Source organism: Phascolarctos cinereus, unplaced genomic scaffold, assembly GCF_003287225.1.
Source record: "Phascolarctos cinereus isolate Bilbo 61053 unplaced genomic scaffold, phaCin_HiC Scaffold_4;HRSCAF=312, whole genome shotgun sequence".
Classification (NCBI taxonomy): Eukaryota; Metazoa; Chordata; class Mammalia; order Diprotodontia; family Phascolarctidae; genus Phascolarctos; species Phascolarctos cinereus.
Genome location: NW_027555847.1, coordinates 664,963,305 through 664,979,911, shown reverse-complemented (window position 1 = coordinate 664,979,911; position 16,607 = coordinate 664,963,305). Strand labels below are relative to the sequence as shown.

At 48.4% G+C, this 16,607-nt stretch overlaps 1 protein-coding gene across 3 annotated transcripts in view; it reads left to right on the top strand.

The window, feature by feature from the left end:
- The first annotated feature begins 993 nt into the window (after positions 1-993).
- The window catches only part of TNFAIP8L1 (TNF alpha induced protein 8 like 1), a 30,713-nt gene continuing 15,099 nt past the window's right edge, over positions 994-16,607 (top strand). Inside the window, exon 1 of one of the 3 annotated variants that reach the window (XM_020971340.2) lies at positions 994-1,358. In XM_020971340.2, coding sequence (XP_020826999.1) covers positions 1,157-1,358 — 202 coding nt within the window. In that variant the 5' untranslated portion in view covers positions 994-1,156. Of the gene's footprint in view, positions 1,359-5,375; positions 5,966-15,468; positions 15,540-16,607 lie in introns of those variants that run through there. The other 2 variants (XM_020971341.2, XM_020971342.2) reach the window with 2 other exon arrangements.

The window sequence follows — 16,607 nt, the reverse complement described above, 5'->3', positions numbered from 1 at the left end:
TGTAATAGTCTCTAGGTGACTGAGCTAGAGGGGTGGGCTGGAAAAAGAGGATGAGAGGTATGAGAGATGTTCATTCATTCATTTCAGTGCAGTCCAATTCTTGGTGACCCCATTTGGGGTTTTCTTGGCAAAGATACCAGAATGGTTTGCCACTTTCTTCTCCAGCTCATCTGACAGATGAGGAAACTGAGGCAAACAGGGTTAAGTGACTTGTCCAGGGACTTGAGAGATATGGCAGTAGAAATGACAAAAGTTGGCTGCTGAACGACTATAAGGAAGGAGGGAAAGTGAGAAGTCTGGGATGATACAGAAGTTTTGAACCTGGATGACTTGGAAAGATAGGGGTGGAAATAGCCTCGAAATTGGAGTCAATGGATTTGGGTCCAAACCCTGGCTCTGGTGCTCACTGCTCTGTGACCTTCTGCAGGTGATTTCCTTTCCCTGGGTCTCAGTTTCCTCATCTATAAAATGAGGGGGTTGGCTAGACAAGGTGATGTCTAAGGGTGCTTCCAGCTCTAAATCCTACCATTACTATGACCTCAGAGGGCATCTAGTCCAACCTGTCGCTAAGCAGGAATTCCTTCTATAGCATTTAGCAAAATTGGTGATCCAGCATCCACTTCAAATGATGGGGAGCTCCCTACTTCTGGAGGCAAGACCCCTCCAGTTTCCCACAGCTCTGATTGTTGGGAAGTTTTTTCTTCTGTTGAGCAGAAATCTTCCTCTCTGCAACTTCCATCCATCTTTCCTACCCATTTCCTGCTTTCCCTCCGGCCTCTTGGACCTTGGGGATCCGGGATCCAGACCGGGGGCGTGGGCTGACAGGGCTAGGATCAGTCCCTCCTAGTCACACAGACATACACACAAACACACCGACACACACAATTACACACTCACATACACTCCCCTCCCCGGACCGCGTTCAGCTCGCCTACCACTGGTCGCTTCGTAGGAAGCTCTGTCAGCAGTTGGCTGGCCCCGCGCTCTCGCCCCGCCCCTCCTGGACTGGCAAACTTTGGCTTGAATTTTCCTCCCTCCTCCCCTCTCCCCTCCTCCTCTCCCCTTCCTTCCCTTTGCCCCCTTGGCCTCGGCCTCCGGGATCCGGGCAGTGCATGGGGCCCCGGGCCGGGCTGCAGGCGTCCGGCAGCCGCCGCACATGCTAGAGGCACGGGCCGAGCCAAGTGTCCCACTGCCGGGTGCGCTCCCCTGCCATCCCACCCCGTCGCTAGCTCCTCGCGTGGGTGCCCGGACCTGGGGCTTCTGGGCAGCGGGTGTCCCCCGCGCTCCAGGCGAGCCTCGGCGGCGGCGGCGACTCCCGGAGGGTCGGGGGAGCTACGTGGAAGCGGACCTGCTGGCAGGTGAGCTCCCGGCGCGGGAGGAGGTGGCGGCAGCGGCACCCCGGGGCCCCCGGAGCCCACGATCAGTGTGGGAGCACGAGAAACAGCTGGGCAGCCCGGGGTTACACGGGGAATTGCGGGGACACGGGTTGGGCACCTGGGCTCCAGACCGCCCGAGTCCTCGGCTTCCCTTTCTCTCTTTTCTTTGCCCCTCTATCTCCGTCTCTTTCGTCCACCTCCCTGCCTCCCTCAGTCTCTCCTCTGGGTCTCGCTCTCCATCCCTCCCACTTCCCTTCCTTTCTCTCTCTCTTTCTGTCTCTCTTTGTGTGTGTCTCTCGCTGCGTATTTTTCAGTGCAAATCTCCCTATCTCTTATCTTGGTCTCTGTTTCTGGCTTCCTCCCCAGCGCCCTTCTCTCTCTGTCTCGTGGTTGCCTGGGTTGGAAGAAAGAGGGGGTTCTGGGCTTTGACACGGCCTCCCTTCCTTGATTTGCAGCACAGCCTGCTCTTACTCCTCTGGGTCGGTCGGTCCCTCGGACTCCTGGGTCTTTTACCCCAAATCAGGAAGGTTGGGGATTGGAGCTGGGAGATGTAGATGGGGCCGGACGCCAGCCTCTCTCCAGATAGAGAATCCTCGTCTGGGGCCAATACACCCCGCCCCCCAAGGTCTGGTCCTGACCCCCGGGCAAGCTCCCACACTGTCCCAGTTATCTCCCTAGCTCTGCCCTCCTCCGCCCTCCACCTCAGACACGCCCTGGGGCCAACTTTTGGGCTGGTCCAAAAGAGACAACCTCTACCCTCTGATTTGCTGATGACCCACTTGGTGCCCTCGTGCTAAGTGCCCTTGGGGGTGAAAAAAATCACAAAGAGTTAGAACCGGAACAGACCTCCAAACCTTAGTCCCAAGCCTCCCTTTTTACAAACAAGGGAACTTTCCCCCATCTGATGCATACGGGCAAGTAGGACCTAACTTACAGTCTTAGAGAATGAATTGCCTGGGGCACTAAGAGGTTAAGGCGTTACCTGTGATCTTACTTGCTTAGTATGTATAACCAGGAGTCAGGAGACAAACCCAATTCTTCCTGCTTCTAAGGCTGGTCTTCCATCCACTAGGGCACAATCATTGCCTCTCATAATACACTATTTTACATAATAAATGCAAGAGAATTGCTGAACCAATGTGCCATTCCAGGTCTTGATGGGGTCGGGGGTTAGATTATTCCAGCACGGAAAACTGGGGAGGCTTCCTGGAGGAAGTGGTTTTGTAATTTTGCAGCTTATAAAGGAACTTTAAAGGATGGGTAGGCTATTCCACAGATGAAGCTTGGGGAGGGAGGTGCATTCCAGGTTTGGAGATAACAAAGAGTGCTCTGAAGACAGTGAGTAAAGTGGAGAGTGTATGCATGAAAGGGAATAATATGAGAGAAAATTGGAAAAGGGGGGGTAGGGTGCCAGATTATAAAAGGTGGTGAATGCCAGGCAAAGGAGATCAGCTTCACTTGGTTATTTGAGGAGCAGGAAAAAAGTATGGAAGAAAGTTTCGTCTGGCAGAGCCTTGAAGGACGGATTTCAGAGAGGAGAAGGTGGAGAAGAGACCACCTACTAGCAGGCTAGTGTAATAGTGTAGGTCAACTAGGTGATGCAGTGGATTGAATGCTGGGCCTGGAGTCAGAAGAACTGAGTTCAAATCCAGCCTCAGATATTACCAGCTATGTGGCCCTAGGCAAGTCACTTAACCCTGTTTGCCTCAGTTTCCTCATACGTAAAATATGAACTGGAGAAGGACATAGTAAACCACTCTAATATCTTGGCCAAGAAAACCTGGTCTAGGAGGCCCTGCTGCTGCTGTTGGAAGGTTAGTGTACAAGGCTTCCCTGGGGGATGGGGCAGAACTTGAGAATGGACAGACAGGATTTGAAGAGGTAGAGAAAGGAGGACCTAGAGATAGGGAAGGGAAAACAAGCATTTAGGTAGCACCTACTACGTGCCTGGCATTGTGCTAAATGCTTTATAAACGTTACCTCCTTAGATCCTCACGAGAACCCTGTGAAGCAGGTGCTGTTATTCATTTTACAGTTGGGGAAATCGAGGCAAGGGATTAGCCCACAGTCACACAGCTAATAGTGCCTGAGGTAGGATTTGAACTCAGATCTTTCTGACTCCAGGCCCAGGGCTCCAACCACTTCACCACCCAGCTAGAAGAGGGAATGTAAGCAAAGATTCGAGGGAGGGCAGAATTCAGAGAGTTCTAGAAGTTCTGGGGAGGGGAAGCTGCTGCCGCTGATGACCCAGCCTGAGCAAGGTCAAGATGCCTTCCTTTAGGTGAGGCCTTTCCCAGGCCTTCCTCCCCAACTGCCCTTGGGCAGGTCTCAGGTGCTGCCTTGACTTCTCAGATATTAAATGGGTAGTCCAGGGCCTAGCCATAATAATTAGGGCCATTAGGGTGCTTTGAAGTTTCTTGTAAGTAGCTAGGATGAAATGATATGATGCCAACAGCTTTGACTCAAGTGTCCTCCCCCCCCCCCCATCCTGGTAGGACAGTTTGCTCCTGGTTCCCCCATCAGCCCAGGCCCACCCCACAGCTCTTGACCCTTAGCCTTCTGCCTTCCTAACCCCATTGAGGTAGTTAGTGACAGCTGGGGGTAGCCATCATGCTGCTGCCTGTGCTCTGACTCACTTCCTGACTCGGCTCTGCCTTCCTGTCATCGAGAGCCAGGTGTGAATCTGATGAACTTTCAAGTTGTTGCTTGCTGTGGGCAGAGTCTGAGTAGGTGTCTTCACCTGACACTCCTTTGGGGCCCCAGGATGGGTGTAGTGGCTTAGGAGGGCCCAGATGGGTGAGCTCAGGAAACAGCCAGTGATTGAGGCATCTGCTTAATGAATAACACACTCACACTCCCAACACTCCCCTAATATAGCCAAGTCAATGAATCCTGCGCTCCAGGGAATTCCCCTCTCTGAAGGAATCTAGGAGACTGAACAATGACTTCTGAAATGTTCCTTCCTTCCTCCTTTTTTTCTTTTCCCCCTCCCCATAAGCCCTGAGTTTCTTTATCTGATTCCTTTCAGCTATAGAATCAAAGAAAGTCAGATCTGAAAAGATGCTTAGAACAGAGAATATCAGAGCTGAGAGGGCCCATAGGACACAGTGTCAGAGCTGGAGGCAACCTTAGAACATAGAGGGCCAAAGCTGCAAGGGGCCTTAGAACACAGAATGTCAGAGCTGAGAGGAGCCTTAGAATACAAAATAAAAGAGCCAGTAAGGGAGGGCCCTTAGAACACAGAGTGTTAAAGCTGGGAAGAGGCTCAGAACACAGAATATCAGAGCTGAGAGGCCTTAGAACACAGTGTCAGAGCTGGGAGGGCCCTTAGAACATAGAATGTCAAAGCTGGGAAGAGCCTTAGAACACAGAATATCAGAACTGGGAGGACCCTTAGAACACAGTGTTAAAGCTGGGAAGAGCCTTAGAACACAATACCAGAGCTGGGAGAGGCCTTAGAACATAGAATGTCAAAGCTGGGAAGAGCCTTAGAACACAGAATATCAGACCTGGGAGGACCCTTAGAACACTGTGTTAAAGCTGGGAGGAGCCTTAGAACATAGAATGTCAGAGCTGGGAACTTTAGAATATAGAATATCAGAACTCAGCCCTTAAAGCTAAATAACATTTAGTCCCTCATTTTACAGATGGGGAAACTGAGGTCCATACAGATGAAATGACCTGCCCAAGGTCACATGGGGAATCATTGAGCAGATGGGACTAGGCCAGTGCTCTGAGCTTCTAGCCCTGACAAATAGTGCTGTATGAATTATGAGAAGGAAGGACGTTCCCCCTTTATATTCCCCCACCCCCACCCCTGCCATGTCTCCCCAGTCCAGGCTTATAAATAGAGGAGGGAAAGCTAGGTTTGTCCCTTAACCATTCAGGGCTGCAGTTGGCACCACCACCCAAACAGCCCTGATTTTCAGGAGGAGGGAATATTTTTCCTGGTGGAAGCCCAAAGCCCGTGCTCTGCATCCCTGTCTCTCCCTTCACACCGTCTCTAAGTCTCCTTAGAGACTCACAATATCCTGGAGAAGATATATCCCCATTTGACAGATGAGGAAACTGAATCCCAGAGAGGACACTTGCCCACAGAGTGAGTGGCAGGCTTGGAGTTAGAACCCAGGTGTCCTGGCTTCCCTCCCAGGCTCTCCTCGCACATTCCTTAGATCCGGGGGACCAGCTGAGACAGGAGCTGGGTAGCCATGGCCCTGGAGGCAAACTGCCCCCTACCGTGCTGGCCAATGCGCTGTCATCCCTGGGACTTTAGAAAAAGCGAAAAGAGAGACCCTGCTGCCTCGCGGCTCCTGGTAGCCAATGAACAAACAAGAAGTGCCCTGACACGTTGGGGAGCAGCTGGGAGATGTCGGAGGAGGGGCCAGCAAAGGTGTAAGAGGGCCCCTGCCCGTCGCGCCCATGGCAACGACAAAGAACAAACACCTGTTGCCTGGACAGAACGCTGAGAGTCGTTCAAACATTGGGGCTGTTTCCTGATTGCCCCCCAACTAGAGCCCCTCACACTTGCTGTCCTCTCAGGACCAGGGGCCTGGACCATTCCTCAGATGAGTGTTGTTGACCTGCTGCGGGTGAGTGTGGAAAAGGCTCGGGCGTGTGCGGGCTGTTAGGTGGGAGAGGCAGTGATGGAGCAGAAGGGACCCTGGGCTTGGAGTCCGCGCCTGACCCGTGCCTGGCTCTGCTGCAAGATCTGGGGAAAGTTAGCTCTCCTCTCTGGGCCTCTGTATCCCTGTCTGTAAAATGAGGGGGTTGGATTAGCCCCAGGAGTTCTTAATCTTCTTCTTGCAGCATAAGATCCCCTTTGGCCAGACCATGGACCCCTTCTCAGAATCATGTTTTTAAATGCATAAAACAGATTACCTTGGATTACAAAGGAAACTAAGTTTATTGAAATTGGTATCAGAATCTTTTTTTTTTCAAACAAGTTCACAGGTCTGCAAGTTCAGGATTCCTGGTCATTAGCTGGTCTGTAAAGGCCCTTCCAGCTCTGGTGGTCTCTGTTCTATACCATTTTCCCGATGGGTAAACTGAGGCACAGAACATCAGAGTAACTTTTCCAAAGTCACCCATTAAACCAATGCCAGAGTCAGTCTTAGAACTGGGGCTTCCTGACCCCTAGGCCTGCCTCTCCTGGAATGCCTTCCCTGCATACTCTGGCCCCTAGAGCTTTTGTGGGGTACACACTTGGTCCCAATAGATCTCTAGTCTTCTGCCTGAAGGCCTCTTACTCCACTGCCCCAGTAGATTTTCATTTTCTTTCCCCATTGGGTAGAAATGGTTTGGTAACAAGGGAGGATGTATAGAAATGACTGTGGAGAGTCTCCCTGGAAACACATACATTTCAAATGAAAAGAGGTTTTCCTATATTCTGTAAGGGATCTGCATCCTGGGGGTCCTTCTGTGGTAGATGGGAGGGGAAAAAACTGGTCCTGTCTTGTTCTACTCGTGACTTTACAATGGGTGCTCTCTTCCTCCTCTGAACGCTTAAGTGGGATTGAAGATGGAAAAAGACCAGGCATTTCTTAAGAACCTGCTATGTGTCAGGCATTTTGGCAAGCACCTTACACATTTTTGTTGTTCAGTAGTTTTCAGTTGTGTCTGACTCTTTGTGATCCCTTTTGGGATTTCCTTGGCAGATACGGGAGCGGTTTGCCATTTCCTTCTCCAGCTCATTTTACAGATGAAGAAACTGAGGCAAACAGGGTTAAGTGACTTGCCCAGGATCACAGAGCTCAGACACAGTAAGTGTCTGAGGTCACATTCGGGTCTTCCTGCCTCCAGGCCCAGAGCTCTAACCACTGTGCTTCCTAGCTGACTCTAGCTGCAGTTAGGTTCTGCCCCCTGCTCCCACATTGAGAAGTCCTCAAGCTAGCATTCATTATTATGAAAGTTTCTTGGACTTAAACAAGCCAATCATTGGGCTCAAAGGAGGGGGCGGGGAGCTTGAGCTTGTGTGTGAGGCAATGACTTGCCTGAGGCCATGAAGCTGGTAAATCCGTAAGTAGCAAGGTCAGGATTTGAACTCAGGGATTCCAACACCAAGACCAGCTGCCCTTCTCTATTCCACAGTGGGGTGCTGGTGGGGAAATAGGACGTGTGTAAGCCACTACAAGAACGGAGCAGAGTCTGGCTGGGGTCTTTAGGGAGTTCTCCAGGGGTGTGCCAGTAAATGTTTAACGAGCAGCTCTCTGGAAAGGAAAACGTGTTCATGACACAGTTTAACCTGCATTATTAACATTTTCTCCAACACTTTCTTATGTCTAGACAATCAGCAAAACAATAAATCAAACTCCGATCTGTAGCATTTGCTGATTTCTGAGGAGTAAATAAATGCTCATACTAAAAATTTAACTATTGGCTCCAACACAGCCCTAGAATTCTTCACATTGGTCAGAGCTGGTCTTCTTACCCCAGGAGTGGCAGGAAGAAGAGGCGGAGATGACCTTTCAGCCTTCTCTATACCTCTGATGAGCTTGGGAGTTGGAGGGAGGGAAATGCCTTTTATTGAGACCCCACCCCTGGTGATCAAACCCCTTCTAATGAGATATACCCTCCCCTCAGTGTGGTGTAGTGGAAAGGGTGATGGACTTAAGAAGGAAGGAAGCTTAGTCCTACCTCTGTTTGCTATGTGACTTTGGACAGATCACTTCCCCTCCAAGCCTCAGTCTTCCAATCTGTAAAATGAGATGGTTGGGGTAGACAGGATCCTCAATAATAAAAGTTTTCATTTCCATAGTGCTTACATACATTATTTCATTTGATCCTTAGAGCAGTTCTGTGAGTTAGGTACTATTTTTTTTTAACTAGATCTGATTTCATTGGCTAAAAAAACTCCCAGTGAAGAAATTCTCTCCAACAGTGCAGTTTGGCATCTGCTCTGCAATGTATGGTCTTAGCTGTCTGAGGAATTGAATGGTGCTGTTATTATCCTCATTTTGCAGATGAGAAAACTGAGGTTTTGGGCGGTCAAGCCACCTGCCCAACACCCCACAGCTAGTGAGTGTCTGAGGTGGGATTTGAACCTTGGTTGTCATGATTCACTCTAGCCCTATAAGCTCTGCCTTCTGTGATTGTCTAAGTTCTGCTCTCGTACTGGAAAGGGGGTGTCTGACTGAGCCAATCTAATCAGGTTCTGTGAATGTAGCTAGAGCACCTACCATGCTTAGCTTGGGGGTATACCAAAATGGCATGGAATAACTTCAAGGGCCTTATCAGTGAATAGGTGGATGTTTGGGGAGTACAAGGAAATGAGATATGTGCGGGCAAATGAATTTTGCCTACTGAGAATTCAGGGAGGAAATCACTTTCCACTGTTAGGACCCAGAAAGTCTTCATGGAGGAGGGGGCACTGGAGCTGGGCCTTGAAGGACGGTAAATGTTTCAGTGGGCAGAGATGGGGGCGTGGAAATGCAGCCTGCACAGATCCAGAGAAGAAGTTCAGGATCGTTTGACACTAGGTCTTAGACCAGGCAGTAGGGCTGGGAGATAGGGGGAACTGACCAAATCCTAGGCTAGCAGAATAGGGCTGGGGCAGGTAGAATTGCCTTGACACTTCAGGACTGCCTTGGTCCCCTCAGAGTAAGGGACATGCCCAGTCCTGATCTGCTGGCCTTTACCTCAATTGGCCTTGATAGGAGCTCTCCTTGCCAAGCCTCACCTGATTGTGATGAAAGAAGAAAGACAGGGGCCCAGTTGGGCTGGCCAGAGGGCTCAGAGGTGGCCTTCACTGCTTGGGGCCAAAGTATTTGGGAAAGGGGGGCAGTGGAGTGAATTTGATTGTGGTCAGAGAGCGGCCTAGCAGTGCCCTTTCTTCAGGCCTCCCCTACCCTGCTACACCACCCCATTAATTATTTAAGGTCTTTGGATTACGGCGTGAAATATTTATTAAATGGGGGAGCAGGCTGCCTGCCCCTCTGGAGGGCAGAACGGAGTCAGGAATCTTAAGCTCCAATCCCAATTTCTGACACTAGCTGGGGAGCTCTCAGAATATCATCTCATTTCTGTCAGCCTGTTTCCTCATCTGCAAAATGGAGATGATCATACTTGTAGCCGTCTCCTTTACTGGAGTTTGTGAAGAAAGTGCTCTCTATGTATTTGAGTGCTATGGAAATGTGAGTTATTATTATTATCCATCTGAGTCCCACCCCAAGTCTCATCCTGGCACGGAGGTGACTCTGAGCTCTTAAAGCTGTGTCAGATAAGCCCAGGTCCTGGCAAGTCCCACCACCCTGGAGAGGCTTCCTGTACTGCCCAGCCATGGCCTGTGGACCTGTCATTTGAGGATGAGGCTGGCTAAATGCAGTGAGGCTCACCCCCAGACAGGTCCAAGCTGACAGATATTATGATCTTAGTCACTCTGATGAAGTGGGCAGCCAGGTTGGTGCCATAGTGGATAGAGCACTGGGTTTGGAGTCAGGAAGACTCATTTTCCTGAGTTCAAATCTGACCTCAGACACTTCTAGCTGTGTGACCCTGGGCAAATAACTTAACCCTGTTTGCCTTAGTTTCCTCATCTGTAAAATGAACTAGAGAAGGAAATGGCAAACTACTCCAGTGTCTCTACCAAGAAAACCCCAAATGGGGTCACAAAGGGTCAGACAGGACTGAAACAACTGAACAACACTCTCATGAGCATTATTGAAGAGGGTTTATGACCAGAGGAAATCCTGGATCCTTGAAGCAGTCAGTTCTGTGATCATTCAGACCCCGTGATCCTGCCTTCCCATAATAATAATAATTAATAATGATAGCCACTAATAAAAAGATTACCTAGTGCTTTACAATTTGCAAAACATTATTTAATTTGAGCCTCACAACTACCATGTGAGGTAGACGCTACAGAATTAATCATCCCCATTTTACAGATGAGGAAACTGAGGTTCAGGTCTAAGTAACTTGTTTGTTGTCACACAGCTAAGTAAGTGTCAGAGGCTAGATTCCAACCCAGGTCTTGATGCTAACTAAAGCCCACTACCCTATTCACTGTGCCACACTTCCCCTAGCCTCTATTTGTCCCTTCACCATCCTGGTCACCTTCCTGGATACTCTTTCACTTAATGAAATTTTGTTGTGGGGTTTTTTTCCCCTTAAGATGTCAGCTGAACTCAACCCTCCAGATGTGGTCTGACTGGGGTATGACAGGACATCTTTCCCTGCCCTGGACACCATGCCTTTCTTAATGCTGTCTGAGATCATGATAAGTTTTTTGGCTGGTAAATCAACCAGCATATTGAGCTTGCTTTCCACTAAGACCCCCAGAACTTTTTTTAGTCTTATCTCCCTCACCAGATTATGTGTGAAGTTGATGTTTTTTTAATCCAAGTTAGTTCCTTTGCCAAAGAATCCAAGTTGTTGGTTACTCAAAGGGTAATGGAGAGTGGCATGATGGGCACAAGAAGGCTGGAGCCTCCATTCTCCAATCCTTGATGTATGGAAGTCATAGCATTAGAGCCCTTTCCAGTGCTGATGTTCTATGTTCTAAGAGTGAGAGCTCCCTGCAGCCAGGGATTCTGTCTTATTCTCACTGGTCTTCCTTACAACATAGCCACATAAACCCAAGGGCCAGGTACACACACTGTAAGTAGGTATTAAAGAAGGAAGGAAGGAAAGAGGAAAGGGAGGGAGGGAGGAAGGAAGGAAGGAAGAGAGAGAAAGAGTGAGGGAAAAGGAAGGAATAAGAGAAGGGAGACAAGGAGAGAGGGAGTGAGGGAGGAAGAAGGAAAGGAGGGAGGCTCTCTATACCAGATGAAAGCTGCCCTTGTACTGAATGCTGGGAATGCTAGGGTTCAGAGCAGGGCACTCACCAATACAGGCATACCTTACATATTGCCGGTTTGGTTCCAGACCACTGAAATAAAGTGACTATTATAATAAAGAGAGTCACAAAATTTTTGGTTTCCTAGTACATGTAGTTATGTTTGTACTATACTGTAGTCTATTAAGTGTGCAATAGTACTATGTCTAAAAACCCAATGTACCTACCTTCATTTAAAATACTTTATTGCTAAAAAACGCTAACCATCATCTGAGCCTTCAGCAAGTCATAATCTTTTGTGCTCGTAGAGGGTCTTGCCTCGATGTTGATGGCTGCTGACTGATCAAGGTAGTGGTTGCTGAAAGTTGGGGTGGCTGTGGCAATTTCTTAAGAGAAGACAACATTGAAATTTGCCACATCAGTTGACTCTTCCTTTCACTTGAACACTTGAAGACCATTGTAGGGTTATTAATTAGCCTAATTTCAATATTGTTGTGTCTCAGGGAATAGGGAGGCCAGAGGAGAGGGAGAGAGAACAGCTGGCTGGTGGAGTAGTCAGAACACACACACCATTTCCCAATTACGTTCTCTGTCTCATATGGTCATGGTCCATGGCCCCCCAAACAATTACAATAGTAACATCAAAGATCCCTGATGACAGATCACCCTAACGGATATAATAATAATGAAGAAGTGTGAAATATGGTGAGAGTTACCAAAATGTCACACAAACATGATGTGAGCACATGTTGTTGGGGAAATGGTGCTGATAAGCTTACTCAACACAAGGTTGCCACAAACCTTAATTTAAAAAAAAATAGCTATATCTGTGAAGCACAATAAAATGAGGCATGTCTCTATTAGAAAGGACTCCTGACTCAGCTGAAGGTTGGTGCCCAGGGATGGGTTCAGCTCCTGTTTCTCTTAAAGAGTTTTCATGAGAAGAGTTCTTGGCATGGTTACCTGGGACCACCAGATGCCAGGACCGATCAGATTCCTTGTTTGGGACAATGTCAGGCTCTAGTGGTCAATACAGAGACTGTGGCCAGTTCCATGGCACTAGAGGAGGCACATATAATTTATCTTGAATCCTGTGGTCAAAGCTGGACTCAGTCTCAGGGATTAAGCCAAATGGAGGGATATTGGCCATGTGTTCACAGTCCTAGGGGAAAGTCTAGAGGCCCACATAGCCTAGTGTAGGACTGGCTAGAGTGACCATTCAGAAGCCTACATCTAGGTTAAAGTAAGAATGGTGACTAAAGGAATAGATCAGGTGGTAGGTTCAGAAGCCCAGGCCAACCAAAGTAGCAAAGCCTGAAAAGGATAGGTCATAATGTCCAGATTCCCTGGTCAGGGCCAGAGTCAGTATCTGGATGTCCAGGCAGGAGTGAAGCCCAAGAAACTAACTTTGGGTTGAGATTTAGATTCCAAGGGAGGCAGGGAAGTGGCCAAAGAGTAGAGACCAGGATGGAGAATAGAAGGGTCTGTCTATGTACAACACATCAAGGACTTTAGGCATAGGGTCTAGATCATAATCTGCTGGATAATTGATCTAGGACTGGAAGAGACTTCAGTAGTTCAACTACCTCATTTTACAGGTAAGGAAACTGAGGCCCAGGGAGTTTAACTGAAGATAGTCTTGTTTGCCCTGGTTTGTCTACAGGTGAGCTACTCCCTAATGCATTATAGTGGTGTGGTAAAAGAGGGTGAAACACTGGGGACCCTCCCTCCCAAACCTGCCACACTCTTTACCATGAGTAGGAACATTGTTTGGTCCGCTTTCTCAGTGCAGGGCCATCAGTGGCCCAGCTGCGAAGTAGGCAAGGTTTGTCCTGGCAGCAAGGTATTGCAGTAGACCACAGACACTAGCTGTGTGACCCTGGGCAAATCATTTAACCTCTGCTTGCCTCAGTTTCCTCAACTGTAAAATGAAGATAACAGCACCTACATCCCAGGGTTGTGAGGATCAAATGAGAAAATAATACACATGCTTGGCACTTAGTAGGTGCTATATAAATGTTAGTTGTTGGTGGTGGTGGTGGTGTCCTTGGGCTGCCCAGATCCTGATCACTATGCCTTTTCGTTCTGTGTCGATGTCTCTCCTCGACATGGCCCAGTTCCTCCATGTCTCCTTCCTGCTTTCAGACAATCCCAGCGAGAAGCATTGAACTTGAATGCTAAAGACTTTGGTTCCAGTCCAGCCATGGACTCACCATATGACCTTGGACAGAACACTGTGCTAGGTGGGTGTGGTGAGAGCTACAAAGCTTAGATAGGACTCAGTCTTTGCCCTAATGGAGCTTCTAATCTAGTGATGTCACTTCCTGTCACTGGAAGTCTTTGGTCAAAAGCTGGACCATCACTTGGCAGGGATGTTTCAGAAGAGATCTATGTTCAGGCATTGGTTTGACTTGATGGCCAAGCAAGGTTGCCTTCCGGCTCTGAGATTCTGTGACAGTCTAGGTTCTGTGTTCTAATACTCCTCTTAGCTCTCATGATCTATGTTTTGTGGCCTTATAAAGTTTGAGGCAAGAAGCCCTGATGGGAGACGTAGCAGGGAGAATAATGGCTCTCTCGATCAATTCCACTTTGTAGTTATCAGCCTGATCAACCTAACCTTTGAACTTGGCTGGAACCCTCCCTTAGCTTAGCAGCTCCTCCACCAAAGAGCTTGACCAGTCAGCAAACAAGGAAAATTGGTTGCTGGGACATTTGTCATTAAGAAGGAAATAGAGATGTGGGATTCAATGCAATGAGAGTGTCTGGTCATCGGTGCTTGAAACTCGCATCCTTTGTCCTTTGGTGAATGCTAATAGGAGGAGGTTACCCCTACCCTCAGTGGGGTACAGGCTTGGAGCTGACTGTGTAGCAGGTGGCAGTGGAGGCCAATGAACCTCCACCCTCTCTCTCTTGGTCCCCCAGTGCCCGAGGTCATTGGTAAGATGGGTGACTATGTTTGAGGTCCAGTCTGGGGTCAGGTTCAGAAGAATCAGAGTTGGGCACAAGAGAGCCCAGCTTGGGCACCAGCTACATCGCTGCTCAGACACTGTACAAAGCAACTCCCAGTCCTGACCTCCTTGAAACTTGGCTGGCCTGTGTGGGTGTTGGTGGAGGAGGGTGGCCCTGGTGCATGCCCTCTGAGTCTCTGGTGCTTCCCTGGCCTCCAAAGCTCAATGCATGAGCTCTGCCTCCCATTGTAGAATGTTCCTCTGAGGTAGAAACAGGCAGCATACTGGAACAGGAAGGAAGCCGCTGGTTTATTCTGGTCTCTTGCTGGCTCCTCAGGGACCAGAAACATCTCCGCTTGTTGATAAGGAGTTTCTGGGTAGAACAATAGGATGGGGAATGGGGGAAGGGGAGGAGGAGGAGAGGTGACATCATAGAGTTTAGAAGTAGAACTAAAATTTTGAACCATTTTACAGATGTGAAAACTGGGGCTCAGAGAAGGGGAGTCACCCAGCTGGTTCTCTGAGGCCATGTCCCGTGCCATTTCTATTACACCACAGGGCTACCATAAGGACAGTTGACAAGAAAGCTGAACACACTCTCTGGGGTCCTCCTTAAACCCTGCCTAGCCTGGCACCTTGGAGGGATGGGCTTGGTGCAGCAAGGTTGAGCTGGGTTAGGGGACAAAAGCTGTCTGGGTTAAAACTCCATAGGACATACCTTTTCTTTCCTTCCAACCTGAATTGTACCGACTAGAGAACAATGGAGCAAGAATGGGGCTTGGCAGCAAAGGAAGCCCACCTGGGCCCTGGGCCCAAACAGCAAGTGGGCTTCCTTCCATTTCATCAAGCACTTATTAAAGTGCCTACTATGTGCTCTAGACACTGGAGTTGCCAAGACAAAAGCAGAACACTTCTGCCCTCTACTTGCTTATAATCTTAATGTGTGAACATTAACATAGAGAAGCAAATCCACATCGTCTCAGCTCTGATCCTTACTACTTCGAGCAGCTCTACACCCCAGGTTCTTAATAATAATGGCTAACATTTATATAGCACCTACTTTGTGCAGGCACACTCAGCTTAAGCACTTCACAAATATTTTATTTGCTCCTCACACAACACTGGGAGCTAGGTGCTATTATTATCCCTATTTTACAGATGAGGAAACTGAGATAGTTCAAGTAATTTGCCCAAGGGCCGCATAATAAGTGTCTGAGGTTGGATTTGACCTTGGGTCTTCCTGACCCCAGGCCTAGTATTCTATTACTGCATCACCTCACTGACAGTTTCTTGCTCTCTAAAATGAGGGGCTCAGACTTAATGACCCCTACAGTGCTTTCGATCTGAACATTTGTGATCCTAGGGAGAAAGCAGTCACAACTGGGGGCCGAGGTGGGGGGAAGACCTGTGGATTTCAGTACTATCATTGAGTCTTGGAGGAAGGTAAGAATTCTTTAATTACTCTAAAGCACTTTACATTATTTCATTTGCTTTTTTAAAAAAGTTGACACTTTTCATGTAGGTTCCGTAGTCATTTCCAGGTCTCCTTTGGTTTTAAGATGTAGAAATGAGGAGGAAGTGCATTCTAGGCATGGGTCACAGCCTTTGCAAAGACATAGAGGCAGAATAAAGGAATTAGTTCAAAGAATAGGGCAAGGTTGGGGAACCTGCAGCCTTGAGGCCACATGCGGCCTTCTAGATCCTTAAGGGTGGACTTTTGACTGAATCCAAATTTTACAGAATAAATTTTATAGAACACATGGATTCTGTAAAATTTGGATTCAGTCCAAAGCTGCACTTAAGGATCTAGAAGGCCACATGTGGCCTCAAGGCTACAGGTTCCCCACCCCTGGAACAGGTTGTAGAACAGTTTGGCTGGAATGAAGAATTCATGAAGGAGAGCGGTATGAAATAAAACTGGAGAGTAAGGATCAAGCCACACTCTGGAGGCTGTTGATGCCAACATGAGGAGGCTGTATTTTGCAATAGAAAGACTTTGAAGCTTCTCAAGTAGGGGAAGAGATTATTTTGGCATCTGTGTAAAGGATGCACTGGAGAAGGGAGAGATCTCTGGGAGATCAGTGAGTAGAGGTGATGAAGGCCTCAGCAAGGGAAGTAGTCATAGAAACAGAGAGGAGTCACATGTGAGAGATGTTGTAGAGAGAGGACTGGCAGGATCTGGCAACTGGTTGGATGGAGAGGCAAGGAAGAAGGAGGTTATGTGCAGCCTTGTAAGTCTAGACCACTAGGGAAAGATGGTGCTGCCTTTGACAGAAATGGGCAAGTCTGGAAGAGAATCGGTTTCAGAAGGGAAGACAATGAATTCTGTTTGAGGCATACTGAATTTCAGCTGCTGTGGGTTGAGATGTCTAGCAAGGAAGTTGGTGATACATCATTGGAATTCAAGAAAGAGTTGAGGGTTGGATAAATAAATTTGGGAGTTATCTGCCTAGGGGCAATCATCGAACCTACAGGAGCAGAGAAATTGCCAAGATATAGTGCAGAGAGAGA